The 18522-nt window shown below is 40.0% G+C and overlaps 1 protein-coding gene across 2 annotated transcripts in view; it reads left to right on the top strand.

Moving 5' to 3' along the window:
* tmem131 (transmembrane protein 131) overlaps window positions 1–17178 on the top strand; it is a 196587-nt gene extending 179409 nt beyond the window's left edge. Inside the window, exons 36-41 of one of the 2 annotated variants that reach the window (XM_072577008.1) lie at window positions 7–166; window positions 2216–2337; window positions 2470–2581; window positions 3978–4090; window positions 14265–14434; window positions 15947–17178. In XM_072577008.1, the coding sequence (XP_072433109.1) occupies window positions 7–166; window positions 2216–2337; window positions 2470–2581; window positions 3978–4090; window positions 14265–14434; window positions 15947–16237 (968 nt within the window). In that variant the 3' untranslated portion in view covers window positions 16238–17178. The remainder of the gene's footprint in view (window positions 1–6; window positions 167–2215; window positions 2338–2469; window positions 2582–3977; window positions 4091–14264; window positions 14435–15946) is intronic. The other variant, XM_072577007.1, reaches the window with a different exon arrangement.
* Window positions 17179–18522: the final 1344 nt, after the last annotated feature.

Here is an 18522-nt window from a genome sequence, read left to right on the forward strand (position 1 = left end):
TTTCAGGTTCAGACAGCCTTCAACAGCTTTCCATTCAGACTCTTCATGCTGATGTCTTCTTGAAGAGACAGAGCTCACCTATGCCTGGGCCACCATCTCCCCCACCTGGAACATCTCAAAACTTGATTTTTCGTGCTCCCAGTTACAGTAGCATTGTCAACAATAGGTATAGTCGATTGTTCGCTAAATAAAACTAACTTGGGAGCAGTGAAGTGGCGCTTTGAACAAAGTGAGGTCCACCTGTACCTCAGCTGGAATTAGAATCAATCAACACTTTTGCTGTTACTCTGAACCACATGCTAGTTATCTAACCAACTGAGCTAACTGCCCTCTGTTAGGCATGTTTATCTCTGTTATCCTCAAGCCTCTCCGTGCGACACTTTATCTCCCAATACTTAAGTCACTTAAAAATTATTAACCGTTGTTAATCCTCACCCTGCACACTGAGTTGCTTTTGAAAATTAGCATGACAAATGTGAGAACGTATATAGTTGCATTTGTGTAACACCATTTGAGTTCACGAGGCACCTTTTTTTAAAAGTATTCTAAACTCAGCTGTACATAAAAGTACTTGGTTAAATAAAACTACTTCTCCATCTATTACAAAATTCCCCTTTTAACTTTTAGAAATTCTTTTTCAAGGCACTCATCATAGAAATTCAAACAAAGTTCCGTTGCAGACTTGGGAATCAAGAGGGTATTTTTGTTTTGCCCCTTTATTCACCTTTTTGGAATGTGAGCTTTGCTGTCAAAACCAGATTTTTTTTTCTTTGCTGGTCCCAAAGTTATTGCTGAAAGTGGTTATGAGTTGCCTTCTTGAGCTGTGGCAGTTAGCACACCCACCAAGCTCTTAAGGAGGAATTTCGGGCTTTTGACCCATTGAAGATACAGTAATACAGTTCCAAGTCAGAATGGTGCATGTCTTAGAAGGAAGCTTACAGGTGGTGGTATTCCCCAGGATCTGCTGCCCTTGTTCTTGAGGGTTTGGTTTTGGAAGGTGCTGTCAACATACTGCCCCTTATATCCTGGTGATGAAGAAGTGAATATTTTAAGATGATTAATTGGCTTACTATCAAGTGGGCTATTTTATCTCTGATATATCCAGCATTCTAAATGTTTGAGCTTCACCCTTCCATCACATCCCTGATTACAAAAACCTGGAAATTTTCAGGCACAAGAGTCCGGAGATAACTTAGCTTTTATCCACTCTCTGACTTGTGCTTCTCACCACATTATTTAAACATCTGGTCCAGTTCAGATTCTGGTCAATGATAACCCTCAGCATGTTGTGGGGGAATTCAGTGATGGTGATGCCATTGAATACAAAGGGAGATGTTCACGACCTGGCATTCTTTTGGCATGAATTTATTAAGAACAGGTGGTTACCTGATAAACTAGTTAATCATTAAAATTTAACCTGTAGATTTCACTATTTTGTAGATGATACAGCGAGTGACTGTAAGAATCCAATCTAATGACAACTAACCCTATCTCATCAGATTTAGCTCATTTCACTCGGTGAATAGTTGTTGGCCCAAGGGAATGGAAATTTTCCTGAAAGTATTTTTTTTAATCATTTATCCCATAACCTTGTGTCTAAGAATGCTGGTTGGTGATTGAATTAGGTTTAGTAGTAATAACCTTCCTGGAGTTAATAACTGTCTGTTGAATATGTTTATACATTGCCAGAGAACACTGTCAAATCCACTAATTTAATAATTGTTAGAGTCTAGTTCTGAAATTCTGTTCAAACTGTTCAAGCTTGATTCAAAATCAACTATTGCTAACTTCTGAGAATTAACATTTTAAAGAGAGATTTATATCTTTTTTTTATGGTTTCAGAATGTTCCAAAATACTTCACAATTGATAAAGTTAGTCACAGTTGTAAGTTGTAGTTCTAAACATTTTGAAAGTATAGAAAGTGTATGTTCCCAAGACCTTTGACATTGTGACTGAAAATCACTGAAAATGTTTTCATGATTAGAGGTGTAAAATGGGTTGTAAAGGAAATTAGCAATTTTCTGCTGCACCGTTTGAGAAAATTAACTGTTGTCTAAACATTTATATTTGCATGTTATTCCATGCATTCAAATGTATATTTTGCATGTGCTTAAAAATTTTAATACTAATTTTAGAAAGGCATAGGGTTTTTGTTTAATGCTGTGCACATTTTTTTGTTTGAATGTATTACAGAGTTATCTTGTGTTGTTGCAGTGATGCTGGTATTAAACCAGTGAACAGTAGCAAATCCAAAATTGTAAAATCAGCATCTCTCCCTGGAAAAAATGGCAACCCTACCTTTGCTGCAGTGGCAGCTGGCTATGACAAGAGTCCAGGTAATAACTAGTTTATCAAACTCCTGAAGATAGAGTGAAATAGTGGAACATTTCCATTCCTCTTCCTCTAATAAGCCACTAATTTAGCAAAGACTAAATCTTTGCTTCATAAAATATTTTATGTACCTGCAGGCAGCAGCAGTTCGATGAAAACCCCTTTAACTAAAGCAGAAGTCTGTGGCAGTATTCCTACTCCTTTATGTAATAGTGTGGCTTCCTTTGACAGTGATGAGTCAGACACCAGGTGAGGGATATTATCTGTACCATAACATGGGTTCTGGGATCTTGGGCTTTAAGGTAGCCAGGAAAAGCAATCTTGTTTCTTGACATTCTTTTGACTATTTCCCTTCCAGTTAGTGTTATTGAGTTTCAATTTTTAAAAGTTAAAATACAAGCCTGTTAAAGATTCTAAGTTTATTTTCTGATAGACTTTTATTTCTGGTGAGGCTGTTTTCAAAGTGACTGTGTCCTTAGACAATTCAGGCAACCAGGCAAATGCTCTGGTTGCATGGGTTCAGATCCTATCGTGACAAGTGGTGGAATTTAAATTCTATTAATAACCATCTAGAACTAAAAGATGATGTCAGTTAAACTAACTGAGACTAGTTTTTCTTTTTGCCAAAAAAGCAATTTGGACCACTAATATCCTTTTTCTGGAATATAACAGCCATCCTTAAATGATCTGGTCTACATGTGACTCTGGCTCAGCTATATAGAGTCATAGGGATGTACAGCATGGAAACGGACCCTTCGGTCCAACCTGTCCATGCTGACCAGATATCCCAACCCAATCTAATCCCACCTGCTAGCACCTGGCCCATATCCCTCCAAACCCTTCCTATTCATATACCCATCCAAATGCCTTTTAAATGTTGCAATTGTACCAGCCTCCACCACATCCTTTGGCAGCTCATTCCATACATGTACCACCCTCTGTGAAAAGGTGGCCCCTTAGGTCCCTTTTTATATCTTTTCCCCCCTCACCCTAAACCTATGCCCATTAGTTCTGGACTCCCCGACCCCAGGGAAAAGACTTTGTCTATTTGTCCTATCTATGCTCCTCATAATTTTGTAAACCTCTATAAGGTCACCCCTCAGCCTCCGACGCTCCAGGGAAAGCAGCCCAGTCTGTTCAGCCTCTCCCTATAGCTCAAATCATCCAACCCTGGCAATATCCTTTGTAAACCTCTTCTGAACCCTTTCAAGTTTCACAACATCTTTCCAATAAGGAGACCAGAATTGCATGCAATATTCCAACAGTGGCCTAACCAATGTCCTGCACAGCCGCAACATGATCTCCAACTCCTGTACTCAATACTCTGACCAATAAAGGAAAGCATATCAAATGCCGCCTTCACTATCCTATCTACCTAAGACTCCACTTTCAAGGAGCTATGAACCTGCACTCCAAGGTGTCTTTGCTCAGCAACACATTCTAGAACCTTACCATTAAGTGTATAAGTCCTGCTAAGATTTGTTTTCCCAAAATGCTTGTTTAACGTCAATGCCCTCATATTCACTACAAAGGCAACTAGGGATGTGCAGCAAATGCTGACCTTGCTCGTGATGTCACCCTGTGAAAGAATTCAAGAAATTGAAGTTTACTTTTGTGCAGCTGATAGCATTCTATTTTGTTTCAGCTCCAGTTTGTTGAGTCCGTGCAGTATCAGCACCACCAGCACTACTTCAGAGTTTGCTCCTCCAAACTCATTTTCAGCTTTTGGACCTAGCAACTCTTTCAATCTTACTGGAGGTAATGCATTCAAACTAATGAATAATCTGTAGATTGGGGATAGAGGGAAAAGTGGGTCAATTATATGAAGCATCTGTGTGCTTTCTTTTCATGCATGCCAATGCTCCTATCTTAACTGTCTGTGTGGAGTTTGCACATTCTCCCCGTGTCTGCATGGGTTTCCTCTGGGCAGTCCGGTTTCCTCCCACAGTCCAAAGATGTGCAGGTAAGGTGAATTTGCCCTAGTAAATTGCCCAGCATTAGGTGCATTAGTCAGAGGGAAATGGGGTCTGGGTGGGTTACTGTTCGGTGTGGACTGGTTGGGCTGAAGGGCCTGTTTCCATACTGTAGGGAAGTCTAATCTAATCAAAATGGTGACCAATGAATAAGAATGCTTTAAAAATTCTGAAACTTAAACCTGGAAAGATAGTGTAAGCAAGTCCTAAATTTTAAAGCTCACAACTAAACAGGCTAGAATACATCTTAACTCACCAGGTGGCTCAGTGTTTATCCAGTAATTAATTGGCCAGATGTAGCAGACTTTTACTGGTTTCCGTTTGTTAACCAGCTGATCTCAGTCACAGCATCATTAATCTTGGCATGTCAAGTGAAGGACAGCAGGTAAGCACCAAAGGCTGTAGCTGGTCAGATTCACTGCTGGGTCAGACAGCAGTGTGGGTTTCCTTCTTGTTTGAATCACTTCCCATGTGGAACATTCCTTCTCTTGTTGCAAGTGCATACATTGACGTTATAGCGGAGTTCTACTCTGTAGTCGAAGGCTGACTTCTCCATGCTTTTGCACAAGTAACAGACAACTTGCAAGAGAGGAAACAGTATGATTTTACTTCGTGGCATTAATGCCGTTTGATCAGAAATAGAGCCGAAAGGGGACTGGGGAGACGTTGAGCCACCTTGTAGAATAGTAAACATCAGTTTCTTGAAATCAGGTGTATTTCCTCTGTAAAGACTTGACCTTGGCATAGTTTCTGTCCAAAAGCCTCATGTGAAATAAACCATGCATTTGTTTAAGGTTGCTAAATAACACCTTGCTATACAGTTCCTAATATAGGACAACATTTTAACTTACTAAACTGATCATCCTTTCAGATGGTACTGAAAAGGGTGATAATTAGGATGTACTTGAAAGAAAGATTTCAAATGTACCTGTTTAAATATTTTACTAAGAATGGTAGCTTTGCATAATATAAATAGTGCAGTGAAATCTTGGTTCATAATTATCCCTCAAACCCTGGGAATGATGAGGCCAGACTTTGGCTTCTTGGTTGTATATTTTCTTTTGGATCTTGCGACAAGATAATTTAATTTGACTAAAATGTAACTCCTTTATTCTGGCAAACATTCCTCTCAAATTTAAATCCACAACGCACATGTGCAATTGGTATAGTCATTCCCTTTTTGATATTTTAAAATGGAATTTTGTTGCTAGAGTGCCACTATGCCTTGAGCAATGGAGAAGACTGCAAAAGGCGCAAGTGTGCCCTCTGTCTTAATACGACAGAAATTGCAATATTTTTCTCTATAAAGAACATAATGGGTTTAAAATGGATAAAGAACCTGGCCTGTTCAAATTATATTTAAGGTCATTAAGGGATTTAATTTAAAGAGGGGCCTGCAGTCAGCAATGCAGTGAGGCAGGCTGGGAAGAGGGGCCTGCAGTCAATACTTGGTGGGTGGGGAGAAAAAAAGTGATATCACAGCAAGTCTCCAAGTTCATTGGTATTGGAGAGGGAGTTATTGAAGGCAGGATGGTCAAACCAAACTTCAGACCTGACATGCATGCTAGTTTATCATGTGTGAGTACAGTCAGTTCTGATATAATGCAATCGTTCCATACTCATGCAATCCCACTTGATAAGAAAATCGCGCAGCAGTCACACCATTTAAACTAATTGGGTCAGAATCTCATTTAGAGCCAATATAGGTAAGGAAAGTTCAGGTTCAACAAATAACGGTCTAAATTCTTCAATCGCATTAAAGGTAATTTGTGTTGAAGAGACATGTTATAGCAGAACTGACTCTGTTAATTGGTTGGAGCCTGTTATGTTCTCGAGTTTTACCAGTGTATATGCATTAATATAAAAGAAAAAGATAACAAATTAAATACAAACTCATTAAGATCAGCAGTACAGCTGTTGTGTCAAAGCTGTAGCATATGGGAGCTCAACGGCACCATTGCGATCTACAGCAAACCTATTTCAATGAGTCTTTGAATTTTGAGCAGCTTCTACTCAGCACACGAGCTGGAAGCTGAACTAGATGCTGCAATGCATCAGGGAGGAGGAGTGGTATCTTGATTATTTGTACCAGGAGACAGTCACACCTCTTGGGATATTCTCATATGGTCAGGCATAGGAGGTCTTCACTACAAGTGAGGCAGATAAGGGACTCCAAGAACAGGAGTACAGTCATGTCGGTCTTTGCACTACAGGTTTGAGGTGTGCTCTAGATGAAAACAGGATAGTGGGATGGATGAATTAAATGACCGTGTTGCCATGGTACAGGAAGCCATTCAATCGGGGGGAGCCAAAAGGAATGCAGTGTTAGTAGGGGACAATAAGATCAGGAAGATTCACATTGTTCTCCACAACAAAGCACACGTGTTCAGGCATCTGTGTTGTCTGCACAGTGTCAGGTTTCAGGGCATCTGTCCTGGGCTGTAGAAAACCTGCCATTGTTTGGGACGATCCAGGTGTCATGGTCCTTTTTGCTCTCTTCCCGTGCCAAGAGTTGAGAGTTTTTACAATTCCCATCTTCAAAGGACAGCGAATGCAGAAGTATTTTTTTAGGCAGGAATAGATAGGTAGATTCTTGATTACCAAGGGGATGAAGGATTATTGGGGGTATGCAATAGTAAAGAGTTGAGGTAAAAATCCAGGTTAGTCATGATCATCTTGAATTGCAGGCCAGGTTCAAAGGGAGAGTTACTTAATCTTCCGTGTTTATATGTTAAATAGGCAGACTCTCTGTATGCCATTAACTAACTTTCATACTACTAGCTCAGAAGCCTTGACATTTTGAAAACCAATAACAATGTATTCTCAGCTTCTGTTCGAACTTTAATGGAGACTGGCATGTTTTGGAGGTTAGTTTGACATGTTTTTGTCAGGCAGATAACAAGTGAGATATTTTGAAAGCCTCTGTGGCTTGCTGCCAACTTCCTACCATTTCACTTCTGGGATCTGTTGCTCAAAAGTGTATCAGCGGCCAGATGACTGCTGTCTGCTTTCTTTTCAGTGATGTAGTTCAGATCCAAGGTGAGGTTAAGAATGGTGGATACTGTCATTCTTTGTGTAGTAGGTGTCATGGTGCGCACCTTCAATGAGACTGCGATAATTATCTAGTTGGGAATGGATACATGGGAAGCATGAGATAAAAGCAGTTCACAAGATGAGTTGCTTTTCCAGAGTGCATCTTTGGAATGTGCATATTTTAATTCCCATTTTGAAAAGTAAATTCAAATTCTAACAATAATTATGCATCGTTAAGAGAATCTACCAGGTGTAACGGCCTAATCCTCAAATGTCTTTTTGCGAATTTAGTTATTTCTCTAGATGAGGGAACGAATGCTTACATGTACAACATAGCCCCCTTTGCTGCAAAGAAATTATAATAAATTTATAACTTTGTCATTGCGTAAGGTCAGTGTATCTTGATGTAATTGGATTTCCTTAAATTCTGCTTTCTTTTTGTGTTTTCTGAGTGGAGGGCTGTGTGTCAAATTTCACTCCGATACAGGAAAATACAAGGAAAGAAACTACTGTTTGAACTGTGAATCAATGTTAGTTGGACATTTATAAGTCAAAAGTTTGTAGATACCAAATGGTGCAGTTAAAGGCATCTAACAATGAATATTTTATATTCATTTGTAATAACTTTGCAATGTAAGCAGAATATTTACTGAATCTTGTAGCACCTGAGGTATTAATTAGTTATTTTGTAACCAGTATGATTGGCACTCCCTAGTGATGTGTAGTAGTAGTTCTGGTTTATAATTACGACTTGTAATCAATGTCTTTTAATTGTGTTCTCTAGCTTTCATTTTAAAAGATAATAAAAGTTATAATTTTTTAAAAAGCTGGACATCTGAAACGAGCAGAAAATACTGGATGTGGATTGCAAGTCAACAGAAATCTGGAAGGAGAAATTGGATTTTATATTTTGCGTTAAACCTGTAGTAGAGAACAATTTTTATAATAGAGTATAGAGTGAGACATTGGGATTAGGAGTCGACAAGCAAAGAGCATTGGGAAGGGTCTGTAATCAACAGCAAAAAGAGAATTATAGACCAGTGAGTCTGATGCCAGTAGTGAGGAAGATGCTGAAGTTCATTATCAAGGATTTTATAACAGAACACTCAGAAAACATTGGTAGAATCCGATACAGTCAGCATGGATTTAGGAAAAGGAAATCATGTTTTGCAAACCTAATGGAATTCTTTGAGGATGTAACTAGTAGAGTGAATCTGGGAAGTCAGTGGATGTGGTTTGTTTGGACTTTCAAAAGGCTTTTGACAAAAAGTCCCCCAAAATATTGAGTAAAATTTCAAAGTGCGTGGGTTTGGGGAGCAAATTGGACAGCGAACAGGAAACAAAGTAGGATTAAATGGATTTTCTCTGAATTGCAGGCAGTGACTAATGGGATACCACAGGGATCAGTACGAGAACCCTAGTTAATCACCATGATGACTTAGATGAGAGAACTAAATGTAATATCTCAACTTTTGTCAATGGAAGACTAAGCTGTGAGGAGGATGCAGAGATGTTGCAGTTGTGATTTGGACCAGCTGAGTGAGTGAGCAAGTGCATGGTAGATGCAGTATAATATGAATAAATTATGCATTTTTTTGTTGCAAAAATAGGAAGGAGGATTATCATTTGGCTGAACATTGAGTGGGGGGGGAGGAGAATGTTCAGAGTCTGAAAATACAAAATGCTGGAAATCACAGCAGGTTAGACAGCATCAGTAGAGAGAGAACCCTCTATGTGGATGTGGCCTGATCCATTGAGATTTCCAGCTTTTTTTTTGTTTTTAGTACAGATTCTAGCATCTGCAATAATTTGCTCTTCATGTTCAGCAAAACCTGGGTATCTTGTGCACTAGTCACTGAAAGGAAGTGTGCAGATGCAGCAGGTGATGAAGGTGGTAAATTATGTTGGCCTTCCTAGTGAGAGGGTTCACATATCATTAGAACAAAGATGTCTTGCTTTTTTATGTTAAAAATATACTTTATTCATAAAATTATTTGGATCTCTTTACAATTGATCATGCAGTTCTTGTGCACACATTACATTGCTTTACGTACAGACATTGAAATTTATTTTTCGTATATACAAGTCTGTACATTTACAATCCAGCTCTTCTGTTGAGGCATCAGCAGAGCCTAAATGATTGGGTGAGCCCCCTGTTCCTCTTAGGCAGGCAAATGTTACCTGGTGGTCTTTCCCCACCGCACCTTCGCGGCAGCTGCCCCAAGCATGTCCCTCAACACGTACTCCTGGACCTTGGAATGTGGCAGTCTGCAACACTCAGTTGGGGTCAACTCCTTCAGCTGGAAGATTGATTGGTTTTGGACCACCCAAAGAGCATCTTTCACCGAGTTGATGATCCTCCAGGGGCAGTTGATCGTTTCGGTGTGCGTCTTGGGGAACAGACTATAGAGCACAGTCCCGCATCATGGTTGCTCAGGATGAATCTTGACAAACACCACTGTATTCCTCTCCAGACTACTTCTGCATAGGCAAATTCCAGAAGGGGGTGTGTGACCGTCTTGTTCCCCGCTCCACAGCCACTTAGAGGGCAGCATGTGGTGCGGCTGAGAGTCTGGGCATGCATAAATGATTTCACAGGCAGAGCCCTTCTCACCAGCAGCCACGCCATGTCTTGGTGCTTGTGCTCAAAAAGGCGTTTTTCTTCATAAATTTCTCCACGAAGGACAGGTGATACGGAACGGTCCAACCACTTGGAGCATTCTGCAGCAGTGAGGCCTTCTCCTTCTCCTCTCTCTCTCTCTCTCTCTCTCTCTCTCTCTCTCTCTCTCTCTCTCTCTCTCTCTCTCTCTCTCTCTCTCTCTCTCTCTCTCTCTCTCTCTCTCTCTCTCTCTCTCCCTCTCTCCCTCTCCCTCTCCCTCTCTCTCTCTCCCTCTCCCTCTCCCTCTCCCTCTCTCTCTCTCTCCCCCTCTCTCTCTCTCTCCCCCTCTCTCTCTCTCTCCCCCTCCCCCTCTCTCTCTCTCTCTCCCCCTCTCTCTCTCTCTCTCCCCCTCTCTCTCGAATTGGTGAGGTAACACCTGGAATAGTGTGTGTAGCTTTGGCCCCTCTATCTGAGGAAGGATGCACTTGTTTTAAAGGGTATGAATAGAAGATTTATCAAATTGGAATGGCAGGACTGACATGTGAGAAGAGATTGAGTTGTTAGCATTGTATCCACTGGAGTTTAGAAGAATAAGGAGTATATCATAGAAAGCTGTGAAAGTCTGACAAGGCTAGATGCAGTGTGTTTCGGGAGGGGACATAATTTAAGGACCACTGAGGAAACATTTTTTCAGTCACAATGGTGAGCCTTTGGAATTCACTACCACAAAGCATTGTTTTCACTGTGGTAGATTTAGCTCTCATGGCTAAAGGGATCAAGGTATTGGGGGGAGGACAGGGTTTGGGTGTTGAGCTTGATGAGCTGTGATCATGTTGAATGGCCTACTCCTGCTATCTTGTGTTTATTGACAAAGGGGTATGATGGTGCATGTTAAAAGAGACAATAGGTACAAACAATTGGGCCCAGGCCAAGTGCTAATGGAAAATACAAAACCATTTGTATCTATTTAAAATAAAGTAGAGAGCTGCAGATTCTGGAAATCTGAAACAAAAACATGTACCTAGAGGAACTCGGCAGGCCTGATGTTGCCAGACATTTGTTGTTGAACTTGATGTTGAGGCTGTGACGGGTTTGATCAGGAGGTGGGCTGATATGCTAATTTTAATTTTCTGGAGTTAGGGAAGGAAATCAAAATGTGAAGCAGGAGCTAGCTAAAGCACACTCAACCTTTTCTATGATTTGATATTAAATAGTCATTTAGTCTTTGAGAAATCGCTACATTCTTTCTACTTGTTTTTTTTTAAAAATGGAAATGTACTGTATTCAAACATCCATCAATCCATTAGATAGATTAGATTACTTAGTGTGGAAACAGGCCCTTCAGCCCAACAAGTCCACACCAACCTGCCAAAGAGCACCCACCCAGACCCATTCCCCAATCCATATTATTTAATTCTCATCTTCCATCAGGGGTCCTCTCTAGTCTTATAAAAGAACCCAATTTTTTAACAACCTCATTTTAGCCTCGAAAGCAGCATATAAACCATGCATACCCCTCCAGCTCTGCAAAATAATCAAGTCCATTATGAAAGAGTAACATTGACATTTTTACTATAACATTTTTTAAGTATAACACTTGGACAATAGCTTGTTTCATCAAAAGGTTGGCACTGCTGCCTCACAGCACCATGGACCCAGGTTTGATTCCACCTTTGGGTGACTGTCTGTCTGTGTGGAGTTTACACATTCTCCCCTTGTCTGCATGGGTTTCCTCTGGGTGCTCCAAAGATGCGCAGGTGGATTAGCCACACTATATTGCCCATAATGTCCAGGGAAGTGAAGGCGAGGTGATTAGCCATGGGAAATGCAGGATTACAGGGAAAGGAAAGGGGGTCTGGATGGGATGCTGTTGGGTGAGTTGATGTAATCTCTGGGTTAGTTGGCCTGCTTCCATACTGAAAAAGATTCAATGAATAAATTGTTATTCTATTCTAGTACATGTTATGGATGTGCAGATATTTTAAAAGTAGCGACTGAAGTGATGAATAGAATGTTTGGCTATCGTCCATTTTGTGTCTCATTGATCTTGAAATTAGTTTGTGGTGTTTCCTGCAATCGTGTAGCCAAATTCAAAGACCAGACAAGATATTTTAACAGTTCTGTGCGTGTGCAGCAAAATAGAAACTAATTGTTTTTAGTGACAAAATGTGGTTACTCATAATGGGTACTTCTAAATAACTTCCACAGTAATTAATTTTCAATCAATACATTAAAAGGAATGGCTTTGTTTTAAATACCATTGAATTAATGGGTTGAGTGCTCTAGTCTTTGAGTGGAGCTTGATTTTGCAAGTTCTGAACCAGGGTTCATAGTCAAGATATGAGGTAAGCTATTTAGGCCTGAGATGAGAATTTTCTTCACCTAGCCTGTGGAATTCTGACAAATCAGTTGAAGCCAAAACGTTAAACACACTCAAGGAGGAGTTGTGGATAGTCCTTAAGGCCACAGGGCTAAAAGGGTGTGGGCAAATGTGCGAGCAGGATATGGAATTGGATGATCAGCCGTGATGATGATTTATGATGATGATGAATGGCAAAGCAGGCTTGATGCCTATTTCTGCTATCTATGTTTCTATGGCACCCACCGGTGAGAAAGCTAACCCTTTTTTTTAAATGCCCTTTATAGAGGGTGGGGAGGAAGGAATACTTATCTTCCATTTTGAAAGAGTAGGCTTTAAAAAGTGTGTTGCTGTTGCTTTGAGAATATACCCCTTCTTTATAACAAAAGTAAAAATTGCTCAAAAAGCTCAGCAAATCTGGTCCAGTTTCTGGTCCAGTGACCCTCCTTCAGAAGTTTCTGCCTTTACCATTTTTCAAGTCAGTTTGTTCCAGGTTTCCCATTTTCCCCCCCACCCCCACCACCGTGAACATTGTTTCCCTCGCATTCCTTCTAAACCTCCTGCCCCTTTAGTTTAAATCTCTGACCCTTAGTCATTGATCTTCCTCCACCAGGAAATGGCTTTTTCTGTCTGTGTAACCCCAGTCTGTCCAATTTTTCTTCAAATTCAAGTTCTCCAGCCCAGGCAACATCCCCTGGTCAATGTCCTCTGCACCTTCTCCAGCACGATTACATCAGTCTTATAATGCGGATTCCAGAATTGCAAACAATTCTCGAGTTTTGGCCGAACCAAGGTACCATGAATTCCCTTGCCTTGTTCATCCTCCCCTACTGCATCACCTCATGCCTATCTGGGCCTAATTCCATTTGCCACTAATTAGCCCAACTGACCAGCCCTGTATATCCTCCTGTAATCTAAGGCTATCCTTCTTGTTATTTACCACCCACTAACGTTTTTGTATCATCCACAAATTTATTGGTCAACCTTCCTAACTTCAAACCTAAATAATTTTATATGTGCCACAAGCAACAAAAACCCCAACACTGATCCACATGGAATCCACTGGACGCCGACCCTCTGAAGACTAACCCACCCAGACCCATTTTCCCTCTGACTAATGCACCTAACACTATGGGCAATTTAACATGGCCAATTCTCCTGACCTGAACATCTTTGGATTGTGGGAGGAAAGTGGAGCACCCAGAGGAAACCCACGCAGACACTGGGGGGGAAAATGTGCAAACCCCACACAGTCACCCAAGGCAGGAATCGAACCTGGGTCCCTGCTGCTGTGAGGCAGCAGTGCTATAACGGCTTTGCCACCATGCCGCCCCTAAATACTTGCATAGACCCAACAAGCCAACTGATCTGTGTCTCTACTGTTCATTCGGAGTAGGAAGCCCTTCTTGTATTTAATGAAAAAGGCATTTCCAAAATAGCTTAAGCTCAGTAAGCTAGTGACTGAGCACAAGTGGGAAAATAAATTATGCTAGTTGAGTAAAAGAACCATGTGTTAATGCCACTATTCTTTTGCTTCACACAACTGCACCATTTCTCTTGTTGTTAATTGTATCAGAAGGGAAGATTTTAACTGCAGAATTGCTGCAGTCTGTGTTCCTGTTGTATATATTTATTGTATGTCTTCATAATTACAATAATAAACCTTTAAAATTGCCTCCCTGAATGAGAGGAAGACGCAAAGAGCGGGTTTTCTTTTTACATTATCACGCAGCAGTAAGTCAATAAAAAGGTTTTAATTTGGACTGGCTTAACATTCAATAGAAATTAAAGTGATAAAACTTTGATTTAAACTTATAGATCAGTACCACAACATTTCATAGTATGCACAAATGATATTTGTGGGTTTTATATTAGCTGCCCATATGTTCTGATTGAGTGAGTTCCATTAATTCCAGTATTTTATGCATTTCAGTGTTTAATTTGCATTATTCCTGCATTCTGTCCTAGAAGTCTTCAGCCCTCATGTACTTTCAAGAGCAACCTTTAACCATCAGGAAGTTGCCCAGAATTGGCCAGATTACAGTTCTGCTTCATCTACATCCATTTGGGATACCACCTCACCTGATGCTCGGAATACCTGGCCATCTAACACCGTTTCGCCAACTCATTCAACTTCGGTAAGTATTGGTGCACAAGAAATGGCAATTAACATTTTTTTAAAATGGACAGTACACACAAGTTCAGGTTTATCCCATAAATAATCATAGTTAAAATATAGGGGAAAGGGAGTTTATGAAATTTTTTGTCAAAATAGAAGTATTTAATTTTTATGCTTTTGTTAAAAAAACAATTATTTTGAAGCAAATTGTGTTGCAGATACTTCATGTCTCCAACCCTTTCTATGCCCAATTATTTCCAATAACATGGAATACATTGTGGGAAATATGGAAGTATTTAACAAACAAAACAAATAAGTGGCAGTTATCTGAGGAAAGGTCCTAGGGAGTGTTTCTGAACAAAGAGACCTTAGTGCAGATTTATAGCTCCTTGAAAGTGGAGTCAAGGTAGATAGGATAGTGAAAAGGCATTTAGTATGCTTTCCTTTATTGGTCAGAGTATTGAGTATAGGAGTTGGGAGGTCATATTGTGACTGTATAGGACATTGGTTAGGCTATTTCTGGAATGTTGCATGCAATTCTGGGCTCCTTATCAGAAGGATGTTGTGAAACTTGAAAGGGTTCAGAAAAGATTTACAAGGATGTTCCCTGAGTTGGAAGATTTGAGCTATAGGGAGAGGATGAATAGGCTGGGGCTGTTTTCCCTGGAACGTTGGATGCTGAGGGGTGACATTTATAGAGATTTATAAAATCCATGAGGGGCATGGATAGGATAAATAGACAAGGTCTTTTTGCTGGGGTGGGGAATCCAGATCTACAGGGACATAGGTTTAGGAGTGAGAGGGGCAAGATATCGAGGGGCCTAAGGAGCAACTTTTTCACAGAGGGTGGTACATGTATGGAATGAGCTGCCAGAGGAGATGGTGGAGGCTGGTACAGTTGCAACATTTCAAAGGCATCTGGATAGGTATATAAATAGGAAAGGTTTGGAGGGATATGGGCAGTGTGTTGGCAAGTGGGGCTACATTTGGGTTGGGATATGAGGTCGGCATGGACAAATGGACTGAAGGGTCTGTTTCTATGCTGTACATCTCTAACTTGAAATTGATTAATCACAAACAGGAGAGTGTAGAAAATAAATGCATCTATCAATTTTTGCTGGCTGGAATGATGTTAGAGAAGGTTAACAGGATAGATTTGCAGGTTCTGTGCCCACCGAAATAATCTGATCCGCCAGTCCAGGCATTAATGCTGCAATGCTTGCTGCTTTCAAATACTCCCTTTGTGGTTTTACTTGGAGCACATGAAAGGGTGTCTGAAAATTTAAGTATGATGCAAAAATGCTGGAAAGGTTTTTTCCTCTGGGCTGAATAACAAATGGTGTGTTATCCTTGGATTACATCAGTGTTTGATTTCATAATAGGCTGGACTTCAGGATGCCTAGTCTAGTGACATTACCACTGCACTATCACTAAATGTGTATGAAAATCTTTTTGCTTGTATAACAATTGCCAAAGGATTTCCAGTAAGGTTTTTAATAATTTAATGTGAACCCTTGTCTCCTCCTTTTAGTCAATCCTTTTGGGTAATTCCACCAGCAGTCTTTGGTCTACCACTCCTTTCAGCAATCCAATTTGGTCCACTAGTCGAGACAACAGCCTTCCTTTCTCCACTCCAGCAAGCAACAACACAATGGCGAATGTTGATCTTATAGGAGGAGAAAATACCGCTCCTGGCCTAATTGATGACCTTGTACGAATGTTTGACCCATGGAAGAATCTTGACAATATTTGGAGACCTACTCCAGGGCGACGAAGCTCTGATCCCTGGTCAAATAATGCAAATTTTCCTCATGAGAACTAATTTACAGGTGTTCACAGCTATTAGTGATGCACAGAACCTGATTACAAATACAGTATGACACCGCTTAAAGAGTGAACTTGATCAAGCTGAGCCTGTAGTCCAGAAACCTTTCACTCCAGTTTCTTTGTTCAACTCCAGCAGATGTTTAATCAGAGTTGCACAAAGAAATTTTGGGGCAAATGTTCCTGATAAAGGGATCCAGTTCTCAGCCATATCTAATCACTATTTTCGCTTCTTGCCACACGATTATGATTCATATCTGCTATAAACAGTTCCTCAATCCTGACTGTAATTATGGTTTGTATGAGATTTGTTACAGTTGTAACAGAGGCTTTGTTCATTATTCAGGTTGAAAGAAGAAAATCACTGAAGTATTGTCATCTTCCTCTGTTCAGTGAAATGCATCTTTAAATTTATTTTCAGTTTGGAAAATAAAAGGGAACAAGACATAAGAATTTTATGCGCATCCCTTTATATAACATCCATATAAAGCATTGTGATGTGTTTTTAAGAAAATGGAGAAAGGTTTCTCTCCCAGTATTAAGTTCCTCTGTTTTTGTGAGAAAAAGAATTAATGGAACCCTTTGTTTTTAAAATGCAAAGTGGGTGTTTTAGAAATGGGAATGTGTTGGTAAAACAATAGGTTATAATTATGTATCCAGCATTTTGGCTTTCATTTGTATTTAAAATGGCAACAAAATCAACAAGATTATGGCCGAGTATAATGAGGAAGAAAGCTGTAATCACAGTTCCTTTTTGGTTTTCTTTTTCTGTCATCATAATGTGCTCCACAATGTGTGCTGTGATGGCTGTTAACTCTGGCAGCAGCACGTAGACCTAAACTTTATGGAGACAACAAGATCCCCCTTTTGTGTTCTTTGATTGAAACACAATTCTCTTGGTTGTATTTTTTGAGATAAATAAAGTTTTTCAGAAACTGATCTTTGGATCTGGGTTAATTTGTTTATTTTAAAATGAGTCAGGCTGTTCAAATACTTTGTTTTTCTGTTGATCCAGCACATTGCAAACTTAGCACCACTTTATGGTAATATGATAGATCTAATCTTTTTTTTACAAAGCACTGTTCCTTAATCATTTCATGTTCCATATTTGTAAAAGTCCATTCAGTGTGTGCATTCGTTGCCCATTCTGAATTGCCCAGAAGCTAGTTAAGTCAGCCATATTGTGGATCTGGTGTCACATGTCACAGACCAGGTAAGGATGGCAGTTTCCTTCCTTAAAGTGAACTAGATGTGTTTTTCCTGACGACTGACAATGGTCATGATTAGATATTTTTTGTCCAGATTTTTTTTTTTTTAAAATGCCAACGTCTGTCATAGCAGGATTCAAACCCAGGTCCCCAAAACATTCCATGGTCTCTAGGTTAATAGACTAGCGATGATACACAAGGCCATTATCCCTCCTTATTGCTAATGGGGTGGAAATCAGAAAACCTGGCTTTTTTTTTATAAATAAACATGTTTCATTCTGTAACACTTGACTTCCAATCTACTCTAGATCTGGTTTTTTTTCCCTACAATACTTCTGTCTTCATCTGATTCCAAAATTTTTTTTTTGTCCATAGTAGTTATGTTGTTTCACAACCAAAATGATTACTGTCATACTAACTCACTGACATTTTCACTTGCCTGTGTGGATTTAGTTTTGAATTAGTGTTGCTGGTTTCTCAAACTATGCAAATTCACTGTTTTGTTACAGTTTGGTCTCATAACATAGAACATTACAGCGCGGTACAGGCCCTTCGGCTCTCGATGTTGCGCTGACCTGTCATACCAATCTGAAGCCCATCTAACCGACACTATTCCAGGTGCATCCATATGCTTGTCCAATGATGACTTAAATGTACTTAATATTGGCGAATCTACTGCTGTTGCAGGCAAAGCATTCCATACCCTTACTACTCTGAGTAAAGAAACAACCTCTGACATCTATCCAATAACTATCACCCCCTCATGCTATGCCCCCTCATGCTCGCCGTCACCATACTTGGAAAAAGGCTCTGTTTGTCCATCCTATCTAACCCTCAGAAGCCCATTCTAACATTGCCAACACTATTCCATCATATGAATTTCTGCTGTGCACAGTTCTTTTCAGACTCGCTTGAAAGGTTCATTGTAAATGGTGGAAATGATTTTTGAAGAAAGTCATTTATTTGCTTAAGATTATAGCGACTATGGAAAAAGCTCAGCTAGAACATAAAAATGTTCCATACTATCGTGGTACGACTTCAGCAGTGCGGCCACCACCATCAGCATCACCTCTCC

This window comes from Chiloscyllium punctatum, chromosome 9 (genome assembly GCF_047496795.1).
Source record: "Chiloscyllium punctatum isolate Juve2018m chromosome 9, sChiPun1.3, whole genome shotgun sequence".
Lineage (NCBI taxonomy): Eukaryota > Metazoa > Chordata > Chondrichthyes > Orectolobiformes > Hemiscylliidae > Chiloscyllium > Chiloscyllium punctatum.